At 47.4% G+C, this 21,627-nt stretch overlaps 1 protein-coding gene across 8 annotated transcripts in view; it reads right to left on the bottom strand.

Annotated features, from left to right (window-relative positions):
• The window catches only part of LOC118514366 (PR domain zinc finger protein 1), a 33,837-nt gene extending 13,035 nt beyond the window's left edge, over nt 1-20,802 (bottom strand). For 2 of the 8 annotated variants that reach the window (XM_036061214.1, XM_036061213.1), the window contains exons 1-2: nt 19,323-20,802; nt 11,035-11,071 (exon numbers count right to left, since the gene is read on the bottom strand). Coding sequence is in view for 4 of the 8 variants with exons in the window: in XM_036061210.1 (XP_035917103.1) it covers nt 89-118 (30 nt within the window). In the remaining 4 variants the exon portion in view is untranslated. Of the gene's footprint in view, nt 1-88; nt 660-3,787; nt 4,756-11,034; nt 11,072-19,322 lie in introns of those variants that run through there. The other 6 variants (XM_036061215.1, XM_036061216.1, XM_036061210.1 and 3 more) reach the window with 5 other exon arrangements.
• Between the last annotated feature and the right edge of the window lie 825 nt (nt 20,803-21,627).

The following is a 21,627-nucleotide window of genomic DNA, read 5'->3' as shown; positions in this document are numbered from 1 at the left end:
CGAGGGAGTGTGGGTGCCCCCGATACCGTGCCGGGTTGATACGAGATATCGGATACTTTTTTTTTGTCCCTCACCGCCTGATACTGACCTTGAGCATCGGTTCTCGCGACCAAACCATCTCGGTGGTACTAGCTTCCGGCTGCGTTGATGGGAGATTAACCCAGTGGCCAAGTAGGTGCTCGAGTGCGGTTGAGCACACCGTGACTCAATTTGCTTGAAGATTAAGGGTTGAGGTTGGTGCTGCTGGCGATGATGCACTTACTTTCACTGTCAACACTTTCGGTACGTAATTGCGTCGTCGACAAAAGCGCTTCTGCAACTCACACACTATCGTCCGCCGAGCGAGTACGAGCGTAACATATGTATCCTGTGCCACATTGCAGCGCCAGTAGTGCAAACAGCTTAAAAATAGCCACTAGATGAGATTGGTACTCATTTTTATATTCACAAAATGCAGAACTATTATAGGAAAATGGCGGCTTTAAAAGTGCAAAACTTTTCCCAAAAATTCCAAACAAGGGCTCAATACGCTAATACGACGCTTCCAACTAACGATCTTCGCTACCGTAATGCAACTGATCGTCCGCGCGTGTCGAGCGCAATATCGGTCTGGATGAGTGAGTGCCCAACCGGAGGGTGAGTGACTCTGCTACGCTCAAACACTAAGCCACCCGGTTTCCCGGTTTTGTCCCCATTATTACTGTGTTTTATGTCGCATTTACAAAAGGCACAGGCAAATATAAACACACATACTGATACTGTTGAGGGTTTCCCGGTTTGATGGCGTTATCAAATTGAGCGCGAGCAGGAACTCAGCGGCACCGAACTCAGTTGTCAGTAATATGCCATGATCCTCTCGAGTGGTACGGAAATTTACTCGGTTCAGTTTCACTTTTTTGCAAACCACCCCTCCCCCTACCCCAACCAATGCCCACCCAATGCAAACAAAAGCCGGACAATGGGACACCACCACCAACTAGTCAATGCAGCAGGCGCGTGCATCGCTCACCTCACCGTGCGGCAATTGATGCGCCGAGCCGCGGGTGATAGCGTGCACTTTTTTGATTTGCAAACGCGGCACAATGTCAACAAGCGCATTTCTAATATTATTGCCTTGTTCGGTTCTCCTGGCCAGTGAGCACCTATCTGCTCGTTCGCCTTTGTGCACCGTGCAAAAAGCGGTTCAGGTTCTTATCAGCAGAAGCATCTCGCGCCTCACTGCGCCGATGTCCGGGAATAAGTTCGAGAAGAGGAACCAGCGAGGGGGGGGGGGGGGAGGAGCGGCTTGGTGTGGGAAGATGATTAGTGCGGGTGAGAAGTGAATCGCTCTCCCTGCACGAGCGGCGGCAACCACTTGACAGCGCTCGAAGCGGCGGCCTTCGGAGGCGGGCGCAACAAGCGAAAGTAAATATTTTTCTCGCAACCATTCCCGGCCCATTGCATCAGAAGGCGTTGGTGCAGTTGCAGTCGTCGCTACCGTCACCGCCATCACCACCCTTACCGCAGGTAAACAATCGGATCCAAACAATAAGGAAATATGTGGACACACACACACACACCACCGTACACTGGCAGATCGTCACTCAATGGACACGAGCGCTTGATTGGTGACAATCGGCAGCAGCAGTGCAGGCCGGTGGTCACGTTTTCCTGCGACCTACACGTGATCGTCGAATGTCATCTCTATCTGTTGTTGTAGTCAGTCATTGTTTTCCGGCAGAGTGCACTGCCGTTGCAATCCCGGCAAATACTGCAGCGAGCCAGCTACTGATTAGACCCATTCTGCGAGTCGGTGTCGTAACTGCCGTAAATCTCAATCGGTTTTACTCGTAACGAGACGCGACACATCCATACACTCGGTGATCGTCTTTCAGATATTTAGAATATACATTTATACGAGATATAGCTCGTTGGAAGCATGTTTGCTAAGGGAAAATAATGAGAGATTAATTGCATGAGTCACAACGCGCAACTCAAACCACATCTCCCAAATGTTGTGTCCTAACGCCACCTTTTGTTTCTAATGAATCTCACTGAACCCTTTTAGCACCAATTGTTAGTGAGCCATTGGCATCAGTTGCTGCGCTCTCGCGCTGCCCTCCCCCCCCTCCCCCCTGCGCCGGTGATATTTCCTTGCACGATCTTTGGAATGGCGCGTGGCACCCTTATCCCAAGCGAAGCGACTGGAACTCGAGCCGCACGGGGAGCGCGTTTCGCGTGGCCTTCACATCTGTGTTGGTGTGCGCACCGTTTGACAAGTGCGAGCAGAGGTCTCCCCTCACTTCAGCATTATTTTGCCCTCGGTCTAACACTCAATTCCCTACGGGAACATCCAGCGGGAAGCGACGATCGAGTGTTTGGAGGGTGTGTAAGCGTGGCGCACTGCCCTTATATAATGTGCCGCACGTGTCGATTATAAATGCATCGATCTGGAGCACATTATGCACAGGAGATGAGTTTATTTTGCAAAGATGAATCGTTTATTCGGGAAATATTTAAGAAATTGTTGTTGGGTGGAAGAATTATGAAATTCTGGCTCAAATGAACATCATGCTATAAAAATTTACTTAATCCCTGTAAAGCTATTTTAATCCAAAGCAAGTTACTCTTCATTAACCCTCTAAATAAATTAATCAAAGTATTTTACCAATAATTCTAAACCCATCTCTAGTTTTGCTCATTTTCTTGCACGAAATCATCCAAGTCTAAATCATATTCAAGCGAAATCAAATCTGTTTGCAAAAAAAAACTCTACTGTTCAAAACAAACGTCTCACTTTACCAAAGCAAAACAACTGTTTCACCGTAGGTAAACAGTAATTAAAATCTCAACTCATTCGGACTTTGGAGTGTAAGCCAAGCCACCGGCCACTGGCTGCAGTCGGCATCCGATGCCATAATCTAATCAGTGCACATTAATCAAACGAAAATGTGCCTCTAATTGGTGTGTACACCAATCCTCCAGTTTAGAGGCCTCCGCTACACACTACTGCAAACCCTTTCAACACCCTTCGATGGCGTGATAAGGGTTGGAGTGAAGAAGAAAAAAAAACAATCTTGGCATTTGTCAGTTGATCCTACTAGAAGCTTATATTACTATCCAGGACATGTTTTTTTTTGGATTGTTGTGTATATAAGCCCCACTTCTTTGGTGTGTCTGTGTGTAAAATTAAACCCTTTTTTCACATGACCAAATGCGAAAGTGAGGACGAAAAGCTCTCCCGAAAGGCAGGGACTAACATGGGGAAGCGTTTCCCTTTTTTTTTGCTTGCTTTGCTACGACGTTACATTTACAACCATCGCGTTGGCTGAAAGCGAAAACACATAGTGCAATTTTGTAAAGTTCCCGGAAGTAAATGGAAAACTCTACGAGCCGTGGAGAGTGTGTGTGTGTGTCGCTCGTTGACTCCTTAAATGGTTTGTTTTTATCGTGAACCACCATGCTGCTCCATCACTGTCTGTGTGTACGGCTGGTGGTTACTGCTATATACGGACACGCATACACACAACCGACCAACGGACGGGTGCGCAGACAGGGATGCACTTTACAAACACCCTCAATCTGTGGGGCTGTTTGGAGTATGGAGCGGATGGTGGGCCGGCAGAGCGCACTAAATGGAAATTATCGATTTTCCCACACAGCGACCGAGCGTCGAGGCACGGTGCAATGTAATGAAAGTTTTGCAGTTACTTGCTCTTACTTTGGAACTCATTTTAAATAGAAAATATTTTGATAATAGAAGCATTTTTAAGAATGATTTGAGTGCCGAGAAAATTGTAATACATACTTGCTTTCATAGCCAACAGTACTGGCTCTTGGTGTTGGTTGATTCGGATGGATTTTTCTTCTGCCTCGCTTTGCTTCTGTCAACACTTCCCTTCACTCCATTCTAGTTCACTCTCACTCGATCCTTTTTTTCCCTCCCTCAGAATCGAACACACTCAAACACAGGCACACGTCATCCCCGCTCTCGATGTATGCGTGCAAACAGTGTTTTCACTTTTACCGAGAGCTTCAGCAAATTTACTTTACACCACTGCACCTACAGCTAGCGCAAATCGCGAAACACATATATAGAGTGTAACGGCGGGCTTGGCTGTAACTGGTCCTCGGACTGTTGGCTGTAGGTGTGAGGAGGCAAATGGTGAGCAGGGATAGCCGGCCGGTCCCGGAAATAGCACGAAGCACACACCCTAATATCCGATCCGATTCCTATTCGTTCTTAACACTTCCGGTATGCACAGCTTCATGCACAGCTCTTTCATGCTCACAAACGTACACACACACACACACTGGGCAGGATTCTTGTTCCCAAAATATACTAGGGATAATCGAGAGACTGTTTCAAAAAAATGGACGCTTGAAAAGAATCACATTTCACCACCGACCAAAAATTTTCCCCACGCACAGTAATAGCACCTTATTAACCACAAAACACAGAAAATGGCGAGGAAAATCACATCTACCCAAAGCGAACCCATGCACCATGTGTGTGAGTCTGGGACAGATTGAAAAAAAGCCAGACCCGACGACGCACTAGCCCGGACCTACGACAACAATATTTACAGTTCTACTGCTGGCAGCGGCGAGCGCGAGTGTTGTCGCCCTTGCCGTTTTTCCTTTTTGCTATGGCACTGCACAGTGCACCACCACACTCGGGCGTGTGTGTCTGTGTCTGTATAGGTTGGTTCAGCAGGATCGGAAGTTCTGCATGCGACTGACGGGCGAACGCCAACCGAAACCAAAACCTACCGCACACGATACAAAGTTGAGGCCCCACGGGGTTGTCGAGCGTTGTCGGGCTTCAGTTCGTTCGGGTTTTCGTGCCCAAACCACCGTGCCAACATGTCGTCTGGCTGTGTGTTTCGTTCTACCGGTGGGCTGGTGCGCGTGTGTGTGTGTGTGTGTCTTATTCTCTCTAGGAAAGCACATACAAATGACGGCACGACTATGACGGCGAAAGCTCGGATGTGCTTTCCCGAACGAAATTGGCAAGCGAAGATGCGCTGCGCATCCCAAACAATCGCCACCATGAAGTTAGACGCTTTTTTTTTGTTTGGCCCCGGTTGGCGAATGGATTCGGGATTTGTCTTCCGGTTCTTTTACAACACATAGCCAATGGTTGGGGTTGGGGAAAAAGAGGGAAAAGGGTACCATTTTCCCACGGCGTCCCTCGTTTACACTACCCTGCCGGCAGGACCAGCACAGCTATCCGCTCCACACGCCGATATCCTGACGATTCCTGCGACTTTCGTTTTCCGCATTGTAACGTGTGTGTGTATGTGTGTTGTTTTTTTGTTGCTTTCGTCTATGTTGAGGCAGTCCTTGGTTTGGGTTGGGTATGTCGTTCCTAGTTCCGTTGTAGAGAATGATTGAATTTTCTTGTTTGTTTTGTGTAGCTTTTTTTGTTGCAAGAAAGGGAGACACTTTTCTTGTGTGGCTTTGTCGAAGAGAATGGTAGCCACAAAATTGTTTGGAATGCGAAAAGAAGAAGTGTCTGCATTACTAAGTACTGAAAATGGTCTTTGTTTTAACGCTTATGTCTAACAATTTGTTTTTATTTCAGTATTCTGAGAATTCAGGATTATTTTAAATTTGTTGGTCTGTTTATATTTATTTTAAATTTTCATCAGTTTATTATTTAATTATTATTAATGCTTTATCTTTTCATAATTTCTTTTTATTACTAATTTTTTATAAATTTTATTGTTTTCGTTTGATTTTTTATTTGTTTTATTACTTTTACCATATTTAGTATACTTCTTTCAGCACTTTGTTACTCTCACCATCTTTTGTTTTCAATATTTTCTCAATTTCGAATTCAAATGCCGCACTTGCAAAAACAAAAACAAAAATCGGCAAAACCAACGCACAACACCGCACGACGCTCAAACAAACTCGACAGCTCAATATTTAATTGCATCGAAATTGCAATTACTACGGGCAGCAACGGTCGCCAGTACTGCGGCCCAATGCTACGAAAGCAATTTCGTGCATTTCATCCAGCTCCGAATTCCCTAAACGAGCGTGAGCGTTAAAAAATGCATTACAAACCCTCCTGGCTTTCCTCGTTCTCGGTGACTGCCCACAAGAACCTTCGTTGCAGGAAAAACCTTCAGGCGGTCTCTGTTTGTGTATGTGTGCGCAAGTGTTTGTGTCGTGTGCAGTGAGCGGGAAACGAAAAAAGAAGCAAAGAACGGAAAAACAAACACACCAGACGTGTTTCCCAGTCCAGCCGAGTGTTCCCGGACCTATCCCAACATGTGCACGGGGGCATAAAAGGGCGTCCCTTTGCAAAGAGTCAGGTCGGTGTCGGGAAGGGAAAAGGGCTGTAAGGGGGGAGAGGGTAAGAAGAAGTACGGAAAACACAAGACTCGACTCGCTCCCGTCGGCAAATTAGTCGCTAACCATCGGTGGGGCGGGAGATGTTTCGCTCACTTCGGTGCTGGCTGGTTCCTGGATGTCTAGCCGTCTGTGTCCCTTTCCCTCAGGTCTCCCGTCCTCATCCTTGTTTCACCCCTCACACAGTAGAGATACTATCCAAGCCATGGTATTGACAGGTCGCTTTGCCATGTAAATGATTTTTAGCGATGACTGTATGGGCTTCGTAGGGCTCCTGTCTTCCTTTTTCGTGGTTTTTGGGGACAGAGAAAGGCCTAGCGTAAATGACGCAAATGACGCAGTAAGACAGTCGGAAGCTTTTTTGTTTCTCGACTACCAAACATTGAATGCGCATGACCTCTTGGGGAAACATAAAGAGAGAGCGAGCGAGAAAGCAAGCTTTTCGGACTGTCCACATCAAATTATAACACTAAAGGAGATTCAACAATATCTAGCCCAGAATTTGGGGACACTTGATCAGCAAGATGGGTGGCACCTTCTCGTGGTAGAATCATTGATACCGAAACGTCAACAATTAACGCTTCTTTACATTGCCTACACACGCACCGGGAGCTTGCAGTGTGTTGCAGCTGTGGCATCCGCTTTTCCATTTTCCTTGCAGCGTTCCAAAACCGCACTCGAGCAGTACCGCGTCTGGTCGCTCTTTTTCTTCCCCCCCAATCCCAGCCTTTTATTCTGGTCGTTCCGGGCGGAAGACCGACCGCAACCACCATCACGAACACAGGAACTAGCGTTTTCCATTTCGATCTGCGCAAGCGGAATGGTGTTGTCCTAGGTCTGGTGTTTGTGTTGCCACCGTGCAGAACACTAGAGGGAAGCAAAGTTCTACTGGAGCGTGCGGTATTTTTCTTTTGTCTGCTACACTACGTTCTTCCACCTTTCTTTATTCGAAAGACAGATAAGGCAGATTGTTTAACAAAACAATTGTTATTGAGGCAATCGATTGTTGTTGTGTCCCCTACCCCAAGAAAAAGCTCCAAATCCTGAAATCCTGTCACAGCTCACTTAGCAGGAAGTCTCCGAGTCTAGAGAGCTCAGACATTGCAGGAAGCGATGCAAAGTGCAAAAAAAAACCTCCGTCTGGCATATCCAGACACAACGATGGTGTCGATTGCAATTGCCGGGAACGCTAGACACGATAATTAAAGACAATTTAATAATGAACCAGCAATAAACACCGTAACTATGGTTGTGGTGTCCCGGGTAACACTACTGCCAATTACTTATCGACTATCGTGGAAGAGATTGAGGATTGGGGTTTTGATGGCCACAAAGAGGTATTACTACAGCTTGACTCTAGTCTAGATGGAGCATTTTCTTGATAATCAATCTTGATTGATAGTCTCCAATATCTGACAATAATTTTGAGCTCCATAGCTCCTTATCGTTATCCTTAACTGAAGTGCTTTACTTATTCATCGCTCACCTTGCAATGAAACATCTTAAACCGCCAACACTTAGCCGTCTGCTAAACCAACAAAGACACTCCAAGACACCTTTCTGGTTTTGTTCCCTGCTTTACTCCCTCTTCGTTGTAACCCAACGTTTGTAACACTCCAACACCTACCTAATTTTACGCTTACCCATTCAATCGTAACATAAAAACCGACAGATGGGGAGGCCCACATCGCCCCACCACAGTTTTTCCACCGGATGTTCCAAGAGAACCTCTTTGCTGCTCGAACGTGTGGTGCTTGTTCCCATTTCTTTTCTACCTTCAGCTCCCTAGACCACCACCCGACAACGACCACCAAAGATTTTTGCATTACAACGAGCTTCGTATGCACCTGGTGCAGTGGTTGAGACACTGAGTTGCCGGAAAAAGTGAAAGAAAACACCGCCACAACCAGACAGATGGTTTGGTCGGTGCAGAACTTTCAAACCACCTTTTTTTTGGGGAGGGAATGAGGTTGGAGTAACGCTTGGCGAAGGAAAAGGAACGGTTCAGAATTTTTACCATTCTATCCAGTTGCTTCCAGGCGCTGAATGCAACACTGAAGATGCACATGCATTTTACATTACAGCGCCACAACGCGTGGCCTGGTGAATGGGTGCTGCTGATGCCACTGAGCACTGATACCGCTGGGTTCGGCGGCAAGTTAAAGGGCGGCAAGAGGATAGCCAACAGATGATGGTGATGATGGTGGTAATGACGACGCCAACATTGCAAGGGTTGAGTAGGTCGGTCGATGAACCGACCATCGTCTCGCCAATCGAGACTTCCGTATCCGAGAAGTCGACCTGTCTCGCCAGTCCCCGCACGCAGGACAGACTGATGTGGATGATTGGGGAAAGAGAGGGGGGGGCATGGGTTTACGTTTATTTATGAGCATCCTCCTTTCCAACCCTTCCCTTCCCCCGTACTCTTGTCCCTTCTTCTCACCTTTTAATCGCTTTTCAAAGCAAGTGTTGTGTTTTTATTCCACCTCAGCTTTAACCCTTTCTGCATGCATCACGGCATTAGGCTTTCGGATGTTTTCGGTGAGGTCAGTACCGTGTAGTACACCGAGAGGCTTTTCCTCATTTCCACGAAAAACTACTCCCATAGTATCGGGTACGAGTGTTTGTTTTCCCACCATCTCGCTCGCTCGTACGTAAAGTTGCCGCGTAGCGCTCGTAAAATTTTGTAGTTTTCCATACAGAATTTTCCATGAGCAAAGAAACAAAACAAAAAAAACGAGTGACGACGGCCTGTCTGGGGTTTCGCTTGGTTTCATTGTATACTATGAATCGACTAGGCCTTCTATCCAACCTGCTTGCTTCCTTCTCTCGCTCACTCTCTTTTTCGCTCCTTTTTGGGGGGGGGGGGAGAACGCTAGTAGTTCCTGAACAAAAGGGAAAACTTTTACCCCCAACAGGGATGGGGCCGGGCTGCCGAGGAAAAACGCGTCTGGGCATTATCGATTGGTTTGCCCGTCGCCATAGTTGCCGCAATTTTACTTCATGGGTGGTGATGCTTTCCCTCCCCCCCTCTCTCTCTTCCCACTTCTTCTCCTTCGTTTACAGATACAGGAAGGCTGGGGGGAATGGATAGAACGGGCGGAAACTACCTGGAGCTCGGTATTCGGTACCAATTACTGGCGGCTACCATGACTTTGTTAGTGATTCTTGCTGGAACAGCGAACACTGACCTCGGTGAAGCGCAAAAATGTTGCCACGCCGAAAGGGAGAACGCAACAGGAAGTTGGATGGAAAAAAGGGGCGTAGTGGCGCACAATGAGTGCCATTTTGCTTCATTATTTTATTTTATTTTCCTTTTTTATTACCATAACTATTTAAAAAAGGACGAGGAAAACTGGCTGCTATTATCAAATATCGCTTCCCAGTGCGCGTCATCAATCAAACGAAACACTTCAAAGGACTGCAGCAGACTACTGCATCCCCGTGTGAAGCATCCTCGCGTTTTTCCTGGTACAAAATTTTCCAGTAAAAAGTGAAACTGAATCTCCGGACAGTCTGGCGGTGCAACTGCAGTTTCAACCCCTTGCTTTTGTGTTGCAGCAGCAGCAGGAAAGAACAATAACGCCAACCCCTCATGACAACCGTCACGGCCAGGGGTTAATGAACCGCGTTTCCTTTTTGTTATTTTGCAATTTTTGCTACTCAATCCCCTCTTCCCGTCCCACCTCCCCAGCCAGAACTGCATTCTTCCTGGGCAGGGGTTTTGGTTTGCATTCCATTCAACGCTTTACCGCGCTTGAAACAAAAACCAATTCCGCACCGAGTGCCTCCGGGGTGATTAAGTGCTGCCGGGAGAGCTGAAATGGCAAACACATCGTAGCCATACAAAAGGGGGAGGAAAGAACGCAAAAAAAAACCCACTGCGTGTATATGTTTTCCCTGGCGCTGGAGAGTTGAAGTCATAGGGATGCGCTAGAGGGAGCAGAATGAGGAGCCTTTGCCCCATCGTAACTTGACACTTGGGTTTTGTCAGGACTCCCCCTCCTCGAGACGAAACGTGTTAGAAATAGACCCATTGCGGTGGTGGAAATTGTTTAGAAAATATCTCTCTCTCTCCTCCAACCCACCCTTCTCCAGGACTCCCTCAAAGCTGCACCAAAAGAATTCCTTTCCTACTGGCGTAAGTTTAAAGGTTGTTGACACTCTGGGAAAGGCGTTAAAGGTTTTCCTTTTCTACCACCGGCACTACCATTCTACGGCTAGCGAGAGTGAAAAGTGAGGCTCTCCGTCGAGTAGTTCTATGACCTCCGGCAGGATAAGACCTCCACCACGCAACTGTCTGGCGATGTTTGCATTGCACTTCACCCAATGTTTCACTTATTTGGAAATTAGTTTCCCCAACAGGAGGAAGAAGAGAGGGAGCGATTGTTTATTCCGGGTAAATAATAATAAGCGAGCAGTGGCTGCGGAAACAGGACCTGTGCAGGACCTGCGTTTTGGGGCAGGTCCAAGCTAAAGTGTTGGTAGGCTGGATGGTTAAAGGCCTAGCAGCGCTGGAGCAGTGCTTCCAGCCGTGTTTTGGGGTAGGTTACGGTCAACGACACGATCAGGGTCTTGCTTGGCCGACCGTAGAAGGTCAGTGACTTGCGAAAGCAACGAGAAGTTCTGACCGATTGAGAAAGAAAGCAATGGACACGGTTGAGGGTTGCGGGAATTGATGCTTAAACTTACCTTAGTATTTAATTTCCATAAGGGTTAGTTGAAATATCTAGAAATAGCAAAAGAAAATTTTCTGTGTAAATGAAATGTAATTTAAAGAAGTTATTGAAGATAATAAAAGACATATAAAATAAGTTGATAAACAATAAAACTCAAAGCAAATTAGAAAATAAAAGAAAAAACAGACAAGAAGGAAAGAGAACTAAAGTAAAAGTAAGATAAGATGGATAAAAACAGCCAAAACAATAGTAAACAATAAAGAACTGGCTGTGTAACGTTCCTGTACCACCTTAACAGCTTTTTGGACTGCAAATAATTCCTATTTTAAAAAGTATGTGTATTTTATGCTTTTTACTAAATTAGCATGACACTTTATATTTTGCATTTAACGTCAAGGTCATGTTTCTCACCATCCCGTTTAAAAAAAGGTCAAGTCAACAGTTTTTGCCGCTCAATTATCCACCCCGGGGCAGAACAGTGTTTCAAAAACATCATAAAGTCACAGTATTCCTATCCACAAAATGCTAGAATGCAGTCTGGCCCAGCTCAAGGAAAGCAAAAAATAAAACAAACATAAATTATGCACCCTTAATTGTTTCATTGCTTTGCCATTCTGCGGAAGAGAAATGGCAGCAAACCGGCAATTAGCAAAGCAAAGTAAAAAAATACACAGCACGCCAAACATAATTTGCACACTTTTTTACAAACACAGCGTGGACGAAGAAGAATCTCAAGAATTTTCCGTTTGCCCACAAAACCTCGAAAGGCTGTTTTTCTCTCTCTTTCGTTCCTTGCTTTCATCCTTAGCATAAAGTGCAATCTAACGCCGATCCTCTGCCGATCTTGTACCGATCTACCTGAAGCCGAGCCTTTTAAAAAACCCGGGCAATAAAAGAAAAGAAAAAAACAGAGCCCATGGATGGCTCATAGTTCTGTGTCCGAACCATCGGTCTAACGGGACATCTTTCACCCGGGTAGGCAGGTAGGCGCACCCGAAGAAGAAGCACAACAAAACCGCTCTAGGAAATATCTTCTACCGGGTGTTCTTGCCCGGTGAAGGGCACAATCCACAAGAGAAAGAATGCTTCTCGCTCTCTCCGTCATTCTACTTTCTTTTCCTCCCGTTTCTGTGGACCCTGGAAGAACTTTCCCCGCAGCTACCGATCCGTGATGTCGTAAAACCAGTCAGCCAGTCCCAAGCTCAGGTGATCGGTTTATTGCTGGCTGGTGCCGCTTATCTGCTGACGGTCCGGAAGCGTACGGTACCGTAGCGAGGAAGCGCAAAGTCCCGTACGGGATGCTGAGCCCTTTCACCGGCTTTCGTGCCTTGCCTTGCCTTGGGTGGGCATAGCTTTTGGGTGGTTTCGAGCAGGAGAACATTTCCATAACCTATCAACCATCAAGAACCGGTTCGATGTGGTTGGGTTCTTGATGTTATTGTGTCCAGTTAGAACTGGGAAATTTGATGCATCAGAATAAGTTTAAAAAAATCGAAGAACAAATTTTTACCAAAGGTGCCATAAAACATATAAAATACCTAGGTTGTACAAAGCCCAAAAAACACGAACATTAATAAAAATAAACCGTTGTTTACACTACTTAAAAGGACCTTTAAAAACACACACACACTCAACATGCACGCACACCTAGCAATAAACCCGAGGAAAAAAACCCTCATAATGCAGCCCTTTTGATGCGTTTATAGCATTCCCTTCTACGGTGCAATAGAGAACGCGACCACCCGACAAAGGAGGCACGTGCGATGCACAGAAACTGGGAAGAGAAAAGAGCAAAATCGACCCCTCTCGCTCGCTCTCTCTTTCTCCCTCTTTCTCGCTCCCATTCACACCCATTAAAAACGACGCCCAACATAACGGTATGCAAATGAGGGGGGTGTTTTTTCGTATTGCCCGTTGTGTTTTGTTTTCCCATCGAACCGAAAGCTTTCGCTCCGAGAGAGAGAGCGCGCTTTTACCGAGCGAAAGCTCGCTCTTCGGCCGTTCCTCTTTTGCTAGCTCATTCGTAGTAGGCCTACGTTGAACCACCATCTTTACGCTCACACACAGAGGTAGCCATTTTCGTTTCCCCTTTTTAAGCTCTTTTTCTCGCTCTCTCTCTCTCTTTCTCATATGCATTCTTCATGCTCTCTCGCTCTCATGTGCTTTGGGGTGACTTTAAACCGCGCGCTTTTTGCCAAACCGCGCGTGTAGTTGAGAGCCAGAACTCGCACTCACTATGTAGGCCCTCCATCGCCCATGTGTGCCATGTGTGTGTTCTGTACTTCCTCCCTTTCCCCCACCTTCCACTCCTCCCTCGTGGCCCACCGCAAACCGTCCAGCAAGGAGGCTCGGTGGGAAGTTGACCGAACGTCGACCGAAAGATCATTGAACCCTTGCGAACTGTGCGAGTGCGTTCTTTCCAACCCACTGAGAGGGGTGAAAACGAGGGAAGGGGGGCGTGAGGTTGGAGGGTTTGGTGGAAGCTTTCCGCAGGAGGGGGGGGGGGAGGGGAGTGTGCTTGCTTTCGAACGAAATTGAAAACACTCGCACGGGCGGCCGAGGTCATTTGTTTGCCTTTTTTTTTTTTTTGGTTGTTGTTCCTGCTTTCCGTTTTCGTGTATTTTGGAGTTCAAAGAGGCAACCATCATCATCGGGGTGTTGTGTCTTGCTTTGACTGTATTTCGTCACTTTTCTTTGGTTCCGAAACAACATTTAATACACCTCGCATGGTGCTTTTACGATTTCAGATACATCGAGCTGCCTTGGTGTGTGAGTTTTGTGCAGAAAATGGAAAGGACTTGCAGGCGTTTCCCAATCCCAATGTCGGGACTCCATTTCACGAGTAAATGAAAGTTTATTTTTTAATAAGTTCTTGCCAGTTTGCTTCAGCTTTCTTATCACAAATCACATCACCAAAAACTTCTTACACAAAACGCACAACATTAAGCTCTCCATTTCGCAGGAAGTGCTAATGGACGACGAGACTGGTGTTTGGTGTATTTAATGGTTTTTCACCTCAACTTCCTCGCACCCTACTGCATGCTCCCCCTTCTCCTTCCCATCCACATGATACAAACAGATCAAGTACGAGAGTGAGTTGGTGCTAAGAATCACTCCATTGCTCACCGCAAGTGTAAGATCTCAAATTTTGGAGATGTGTTTCGCAACTTGGCCGTGACGCGCTGACACTTGCATGATGGATCGTCTGTCATGCGTTATGTGATTTCGTTCTCTTGTTCTTAACTCTCCTCCCAAAACAAAAAGCCGAAAAGCTAGCAGCGTTCAAAAAATCAATGCCCTTTAATAAATTTTCTTTTCATTTTCCATTCCGCCGACCAACACCGGCGGTTGGGGTTCGTTCAACTCGTATGTTCTATCCGGTTGGCTGCTGCTGTTGCTTTTTCATCCGTCCTTCTCTCTCTAGCTAGCTCCATTTTCCCGCACATCTTGAAATAGGAATAGAATAGATGGAGCAAAAAAAAACCACGGCAAGCAAACCATCTTCTGATCATCTATTCCACTACCGCGCCAGATCGCTGTTTTGCTTCCCTTACTAATAATTGTTGCTTCCTTTTTGTTGCTTTTCCTCGGCAGATTTTTTTTACTATGCATCTTCCTTCTCCCATTTCTAGTGCCTAGACAGCCTGTTGTGCTCGCGCTCAACTCGAGTGGCGAGATGCCGACCGAACCCGATATGCTACCGTACCGGCGTGGTTCGATATGCTTGCTTATGATTTTATGCAATCCAGTCGCTGCAGCCACTGCAGTTGAGGTAATAAAAACAACCAAGCAAGACTTGCCCCAACCAGAAGCAAAAAGGTGAAGAAGAGGCAACAAAAGTGTTTCTTTTTTTTCGCGTTTATGGTCCTGTAGTGTTGGTGTTGGTTCCGATCGGTTAAAGCATCGGCTGAAGAATCTCTTCAATCACGGGCAAATGAACTCTTGCTTGAAGGAGAAGGTTCTTGCTGGTACTGCTAATTTAACTCCTGCTGTAGCATGGCCGCCGTGCAATACCCCGAGCGCGCGAGAACCGATCTCGCGCCCGATCTTTCCGATCGGGAAAATCGTCAAATAAAATTTAATCGAACCCGGGTTGACCGGCACTGAAGCGAATAATTTCGTGCATTAATGTGATGTGCCCGGGCTGGTTCCAGAGTTCAATATCACTCGCTCGAATCTATTTATCCGCCGAAGGAAGAGGAGTGCGAAAAAGCGAATGATCAGAAGGCAGTAGGGAGGCGTCTAGCATGGGTTGTTGGCTGAGGCTGGCTAGAACATTGTGTGCATGTGTGGCAATTGCCGCATGCTCGATGGAGGAACAGGATTTAGCGAGAGCAAACGTGTGAACCTCCACCATTCGCCATCCGCCGTCTGCACGGGCAGGATGATATAAATCATGTATATTCATAGTGCTAGCGCAACGGATCTGCTCTAGGAATCTGCTGGCAGGGCTGCCTGCTACGCTCCATTCTTGGCGCTTCTTCCTTCCGATCGTTCCGGATTCTGAAGCGTGGCGGAAAAGAACACACCGGCCCGGCAAGCTTTAATAAGGCTTCCTTTAAGCCAGCACTAATCATCTTCACTCGCTCTCATGCTGTTGCTCACTGTCTCTCTCTCTCTCTCTCTGTATCGTCAACCGTTCCTTCTTGAACACCGACCGAAGATCCCCAACCGAATGAAGAATGAAGAGGCGCACAATTAAATCATTATGAACCTTCCTCCAGGGAGCGGAGGCTCCGTATGAAAGTAAAAAGGTAACGAAATCGAAATCGGTTCTAAGCGAGTTGCAAAATCGCGTACACGTTCGTGGTTCGCCAGCAAATCCATCGAACCGTGAACCGAAAGAACGACGCGCGCGCTCGCATGTTAACGTGCTCCCAAACACATCCAGAACGCGCATCCAGAACGGAACGGCGAACGAAACGAGTGCGTGAACCTTTCGGCCCCACCAACACACCCTGCATTCTTACCACCCCATCTAGTGTGGGGTGAGCGAACGAGAACTCACCAAACCGCCCCATTTGGCGAAGCGAAGAAGAGAGAGAGAGAGAGAACGAGAGAATAAAAATTCACATATTCGCTTGCTTGGAATAACACGCTCTGCAAAACGATCGGCCTCCGAGTTCAGTGACCGCGTACCCTGTACTCTGAGGGATGAAGGGGGTGAGTTAGTCGGAGGGAGGGGTTGGGTTGAGCTTTGCGCAATTCTCGCATCCTCATACAGCGAAACACACGGCAAAAGCCCGCGGATGGCAAGAACTCTTCAGGCCGGACCGAACCGAGCGCCCGAAGGAAAGTGAGAATGGAAAAAAGGGCCTGTTTTCTGCGCAGTAGAATGTGTCTGCGTGTGTGTGTATATGTGGTGAAACAGAAACTGTAAGTGTGCTTAAACAACCCCCCGAGTGCGCATAAGAATAATGTACAGCGAATGAGATTTTGTTTTATGGTTCTTTGACTTTGACTACGTGCTATTCCCGTGTGCCGGGCTTTGGTTGGTTCTTGTGTGGTGGAAAGAAAAGGCACATCATCCCATATAAGAATCTTTTTCTGGTGATCTATTGCGATTGCAAAATTTTGTAGCTCATCATTGTCTATCGTTGTCCGAACACGGTGGCTTCTTCATAACCTACTCTGTAATCCCATTACAGCACCCAGCAACTGTCGGAGCGCTTGGGATCGACAAATCATATTGGTGAACATACAATACGAGCTGTACAATACGAGTGATGATGCCAGCACGAAATGATCGCGTAATGATCTCCATCCGCACGCCCCCAGCCCCGTTTCAAAACCCTCCCAATGCTAATGAGGTTCTTCTGCCTTCTTCTCTCCCTTCCCCACACGCTACCTCACCTGTCAATCGTTTGACAGCTCAAACGTCAAACGAAAGTGACAGGCAACGGCCAAGCAATGATCGGGAAGAATATGTGGATGAGGTCACGCAAGGTCCCATTTCAAACTTCCCCCCCCAGGTTCGATGAACCTGGTGGATTGCTTGTGGCGGTTTTATTTTTTCAGCAACATCACGAGTCGTATCGTTTGCCACCCAGAATGCTTGAGATACAAACGGGCTGCAAAGATAAAGTTAATGTGCTGGGTTGGCTTTTATCCTCAGTTGGTGGGCAAGATGAGATCGGTTTTTCGGGGAAGAAGCTTTTAGGAGACAAGAGACCAACAAAATCCTCCCACATTACTGGGTGCAATTTAAGCTTCGTTTTGATGCTTTCAAGATGCAACTGTGGGGTTTTTTCGGTGATTCTTTTTTTTGGAGATACCATAAATTTGCCTCCAAAACCGTTTTAAAGAGATCTTCTACCAAACTATCATTAAACTTCCAGTTCATTTCGCAAACAAGATCCCACATTTTGCTCTTTTCCCTACAAGAATAGTCGAACGTGCTAAATTGCGAAAAATCTCATGATCAGTCCAATACAATGCAGGCAGCACAATGACGCCAACCTGCCAGCCACGATTGACGGTAAAGAGCGGATTGCGCGGAGATGGGTTGACGGGGGACCAAGAATGAGCAACAACAAAAAAACGGCCGAGATGAGCGCGTGTCATCCGGAGCCGTGGCGTGGAGGCCCACACCAATGTCACGAAGCGACGATCAGTGCCGATGATGACGGTTCACCACCGGAACGGTTACTTAATGTCATTGTCAAGGATTTTCCTCACCTTCCCTACCCATACACAGGCATCAGCATGGGGTGAGCAAACTGCACGAGTACCACACGGGTACCTTATAATTTGAATCGCACCCCGCGCCTCGAGAGACGATAACGCAAAATGGAACTCACCACAAAACTACACGAACCGGGGTGATCATGTACCGATGGAGTAGTGAGACCATAATTTTATGTACACATTCAGAATCATAGTTTGCATACTGTTGTACAACCTGACCGGAGTCAACCATCGATGCCACCCTTAATTAAGAACAGCGTCGGACCCGACACCCGTACTGTGCCGTATGAGTCAGCAGCAGCTCTTGATGAGTTGGAGCTTCATCAAAACGCTGTCCGTGTGTGTGTATGTGCGCCTCGAGCTCTTTCCACTGCACCTGCCTGCGCTCCGTTGCGCATCAGTGATTCTTAGACCTCCCAGCGTTACCCAGCGCTCCTCTAACCTGGGTGTTTAACTCTCATTACCGACACCCGCCGTCGCTAGACTCGCGTAAGCTAGAACTGCACCGTAGCACCCAGAATGGCGGAAGAAGAGTAACCCGATGGTGCTAATAACTATCTGTTGCGCAAACGAATCTGTTGTGGCCAAGAACCTTACTACCCAGTGATTGCAATCCAGCGTTTGTTCCAGAGACTCTCCTCCAGAGACTGGCGAACCAATGGGTGGAAGTAGTAGAGGCACGAAACTATTTCCGAATGCGCATGGTAAAGTCGAAAAGGTGCTGGCGTAATAGCCGGCGGCATCCAGCTCCCCAGCGCAACTCCCCAAAACACTTACTGCGTATAATGTGAGAACCGAACCGGAAAGTGATATCCGAGACTCCCCTTCCGAGGAAGGAAACAGAGTTTTTCGTCCCGGTACCTCGTTCCCGCTCCGAGCTGCTGCTGGTTCTAAGCCGGCAAACGAACTTCACGTGAAGATCACATTACACACACTGGAATAGAATTGGATCGAATGCAGGGAACCTGATGCGGCGATGCACTGATGGTTCCCCCGGATGATGGGGGAAGTCATCCGGGGACTCATCGAGAAAGAATGTCTGGAATTTACACGCCCTCCGCTTGGAAATTCACAACAACTTGTTACGATCATACACGTTGTAGTTGCAATGTTTAGTATTTACCCCCCCCCCCCCCCCAACTAGTTCGTGCGCCATTCTGAAGGTGTCCACGTGTTCTCGACGCGCGATGACGTCGGCTTTTGATGTGAGCATAACCATCAAACTCGCAAATCATCTTCTTCACGTACGGCTAGAACCTTGAGCAGCCTAGAACGGCTCATGCCGGCTCATCATCATGATGACGTCTATGCGCTATTGGTCGTTCTTCACTTGACCCTGACCGCGCCAATGGAGAATTGGACTTCTGTTGCGGGATGGGAAGACACAACGACTTCACAAAAAGAGCCTAGAAGCCCAACGCGTCCTTCAGAAAGGTGAGGTGAGGAGCGAGCTCATTAGAACGACGCTCGTATCGCAACTCGAGTCCTCGAGACTCGAGTGCTCCCAGTAGCACCAGGTGATGAGCTCAACTATTTACCAAACAGCTTGTACACGTCCCTTGTCGTGTTGTAGTTTGATATTTCTACCCACTAAGGCGTCGAGCGTTCACTTACCCGCAACGGGATGATGGAATATTTTGTTTTGGACAGATCAGTCGCATCCACGTGGTAAATCCTTCAGGGCGCAATTATTATGCACATGTTAATTGCCGATGTTCGCACGCTTCCTCCGCTTCCGTTCGGGTCACAGCCAGGCCCGGGTAAACAGGGGCCGAAGGTTGCAGGGCTAGTAGGGCCACCCCGTTTTGTGCATTGATAACTTAGACGACAACTGACGACGATGCTGCCGCTGATCGGCTGATGATTCCAATTATTGCGTTCTAGCCGTATTATTGCACAACACTTGCTCACCACCTTGCTTGCCCTTTTTTTTTGCTCTTGACGTTGCACAACCTCCAGCTACAAACGTCATACGCTTTTGGAACCTTCCGAGTCACAAAACACGCGCACCCCTACACACACACACACGTACACAGGCACAAATACACTCGGGCGGCCGCTAATAATATCTCACCAGATGTGGTACAGGCTCCGGAGCTTCCCCGGTCACATACAAAACAACCTTGCTCGACGTTCGCGCACACGAAACGCTCGCAAGTTCCCGCTGGATCACAACTTCCGATCACAACATCATACAGACTCACCGATACATACACGCTCGCACACACACACGCGCACACGAGGGGGGTGCCGAAGTATGCGAGGGAAACGGGCGGCAAAGTAATAACTACACCGTCAAACAAGTCGCAGGTGAATTCTGCCGTTCCCTCGGGATCACGACTCAGCCTCGTTCTGTTGCGGTGGGGAGTTACACTTTAAGTCGCAATATCTTCTCTCGGACGGTAATCCAGAAATTCCCGGTTCCCGGTTCTGCTTCCACCGTGTGCTGCCCCCGGTGCTCTCGTTGTCTCCTGCTAATGTGTGCTAATCCATGCGATCCTTGCGAGATACGTTTGCGTTCGTTCTTGTTAGGTTTGTTGTTTATTTTACTGCCGTTTTCACCACTTAGTTTCACCACTGGGCTTTTTTGTTGTTGTACTTATGTCACTTCTTTTAACGTTTCCTTTTTTTACTTTTTTATACATTGAACTTCAATTTTCCACCTCACCGGATCACGACCGTGCTGCAGTTGATTGGATTTAATTGACGGCTTTTTTAAGCTTTATTTGCATCGACATCAAGTAACCGCCACTAAACAATCTTCCGCTTGCATTATCACAAACTCATCACAAAACTGATCACACTCGCTCGCTCGATGCACAACTGCGATCGCGAGTTCGCGTTCTAACTGCTCGCGCAAGTCACTCGCACCCACACGCCGCGCACTGCACTTATGTAACCGACCGTGGTGCACACGCGCAAAAGTTTGTTCAACTCGTCACTGCTTGCTGCGCACGCAACCAAAAACAACTCTCGGTAAGCTTTTGCTTCGTGTAAGGACGCTTACGGCATACGGAGATGGAGATCGGCGCACGAATTCTCCGGCGCTCGACGTCCTGCTTGAGTTTGGTCTTGGATACAACTAAATCGCGAAGTACGCACCGAAAGCCAAGGCCCGGCATTTGACGGTCAAGGTACCTCGGAGCAAAACCTCCACCGCACACTCACACACTGATGGAAGCGTTCGCTGAAAGCTTCTTCGTGCCGAGCGGAAAAGCTCTCCGATGAGTGATGAGCAGAGTGAGTGAGAGAGAGAGAGAGAGAAATACAGAGAATGATGCGCTTCCAGCTTATTTCCACCTGTTTCCACCTTCGTTGGGTTTGAGTGTGTGTGTTGTTTGGAAGGTGCACACACACACACGAGCATGGTACGATCGTAGGGGTAGTAGAATGAGCGACGAAGATGATCACCGCCGAACGAGCGTAGCTCAGGTTCAGGTTCAGGGTCTCCAGCTTCGCTCTCTTTCTCTTGTTTATTTTTCCCTCTCTGTCTCTATCCCTCTCTCTCGTTTTACATGCTTTTGTATGTATGCGGGTGTACGGAGGGTTGATTTTTTCAACCCCCTTTTTTGGCGTTCTCTTTCCTACCGATCGTGTCTAAACGATCGCTCGCTCTCTCGCTCTCTTTTTCTCCATACGTTTATGTTGAGCTCTCTCGACACACTTGCATTGCTATTATGTGTGAGTCCCAATACACCATCATTTATCTTCCTTCTCCCTTGTTCTTCCCTGATCTTCATCACCTCTCGCTCACTCGCTCTCTTCATTCTCCATCTCTTTCCCTTCGGGAACTGACCTGAAAATAACGGTACAGACCGGGTCTTTTCGCTTCGGCCCTCCCTGTACACAGCAATCGTGTTTATGTTTGTGTTGCTCGAGGTTCTTTTGTTCTTGATCAACCCCCTATACACACCCCTAT

Source organism: Anopheles stephensi, chromosome 3 (genome assembly GCF_013141755.1).
Source record: "Anopheles stephensi strain Indian chromosome 3, UCI_ANSTEP_V1.0, whole genome shotgun sequence".
In the NCBI taxonomy this organism is placed as follows: domain Eukaryota; kingdom Metazoa; phylum Arthropoda; class Insecta; order Diptera; family Culicidae; genus Anopheles; species Anopheles stephensi.
Note: the sequence above shows the minus strand (reverse complement) of the source record. Positions and strands in the feature narration are given on the sequence as shown.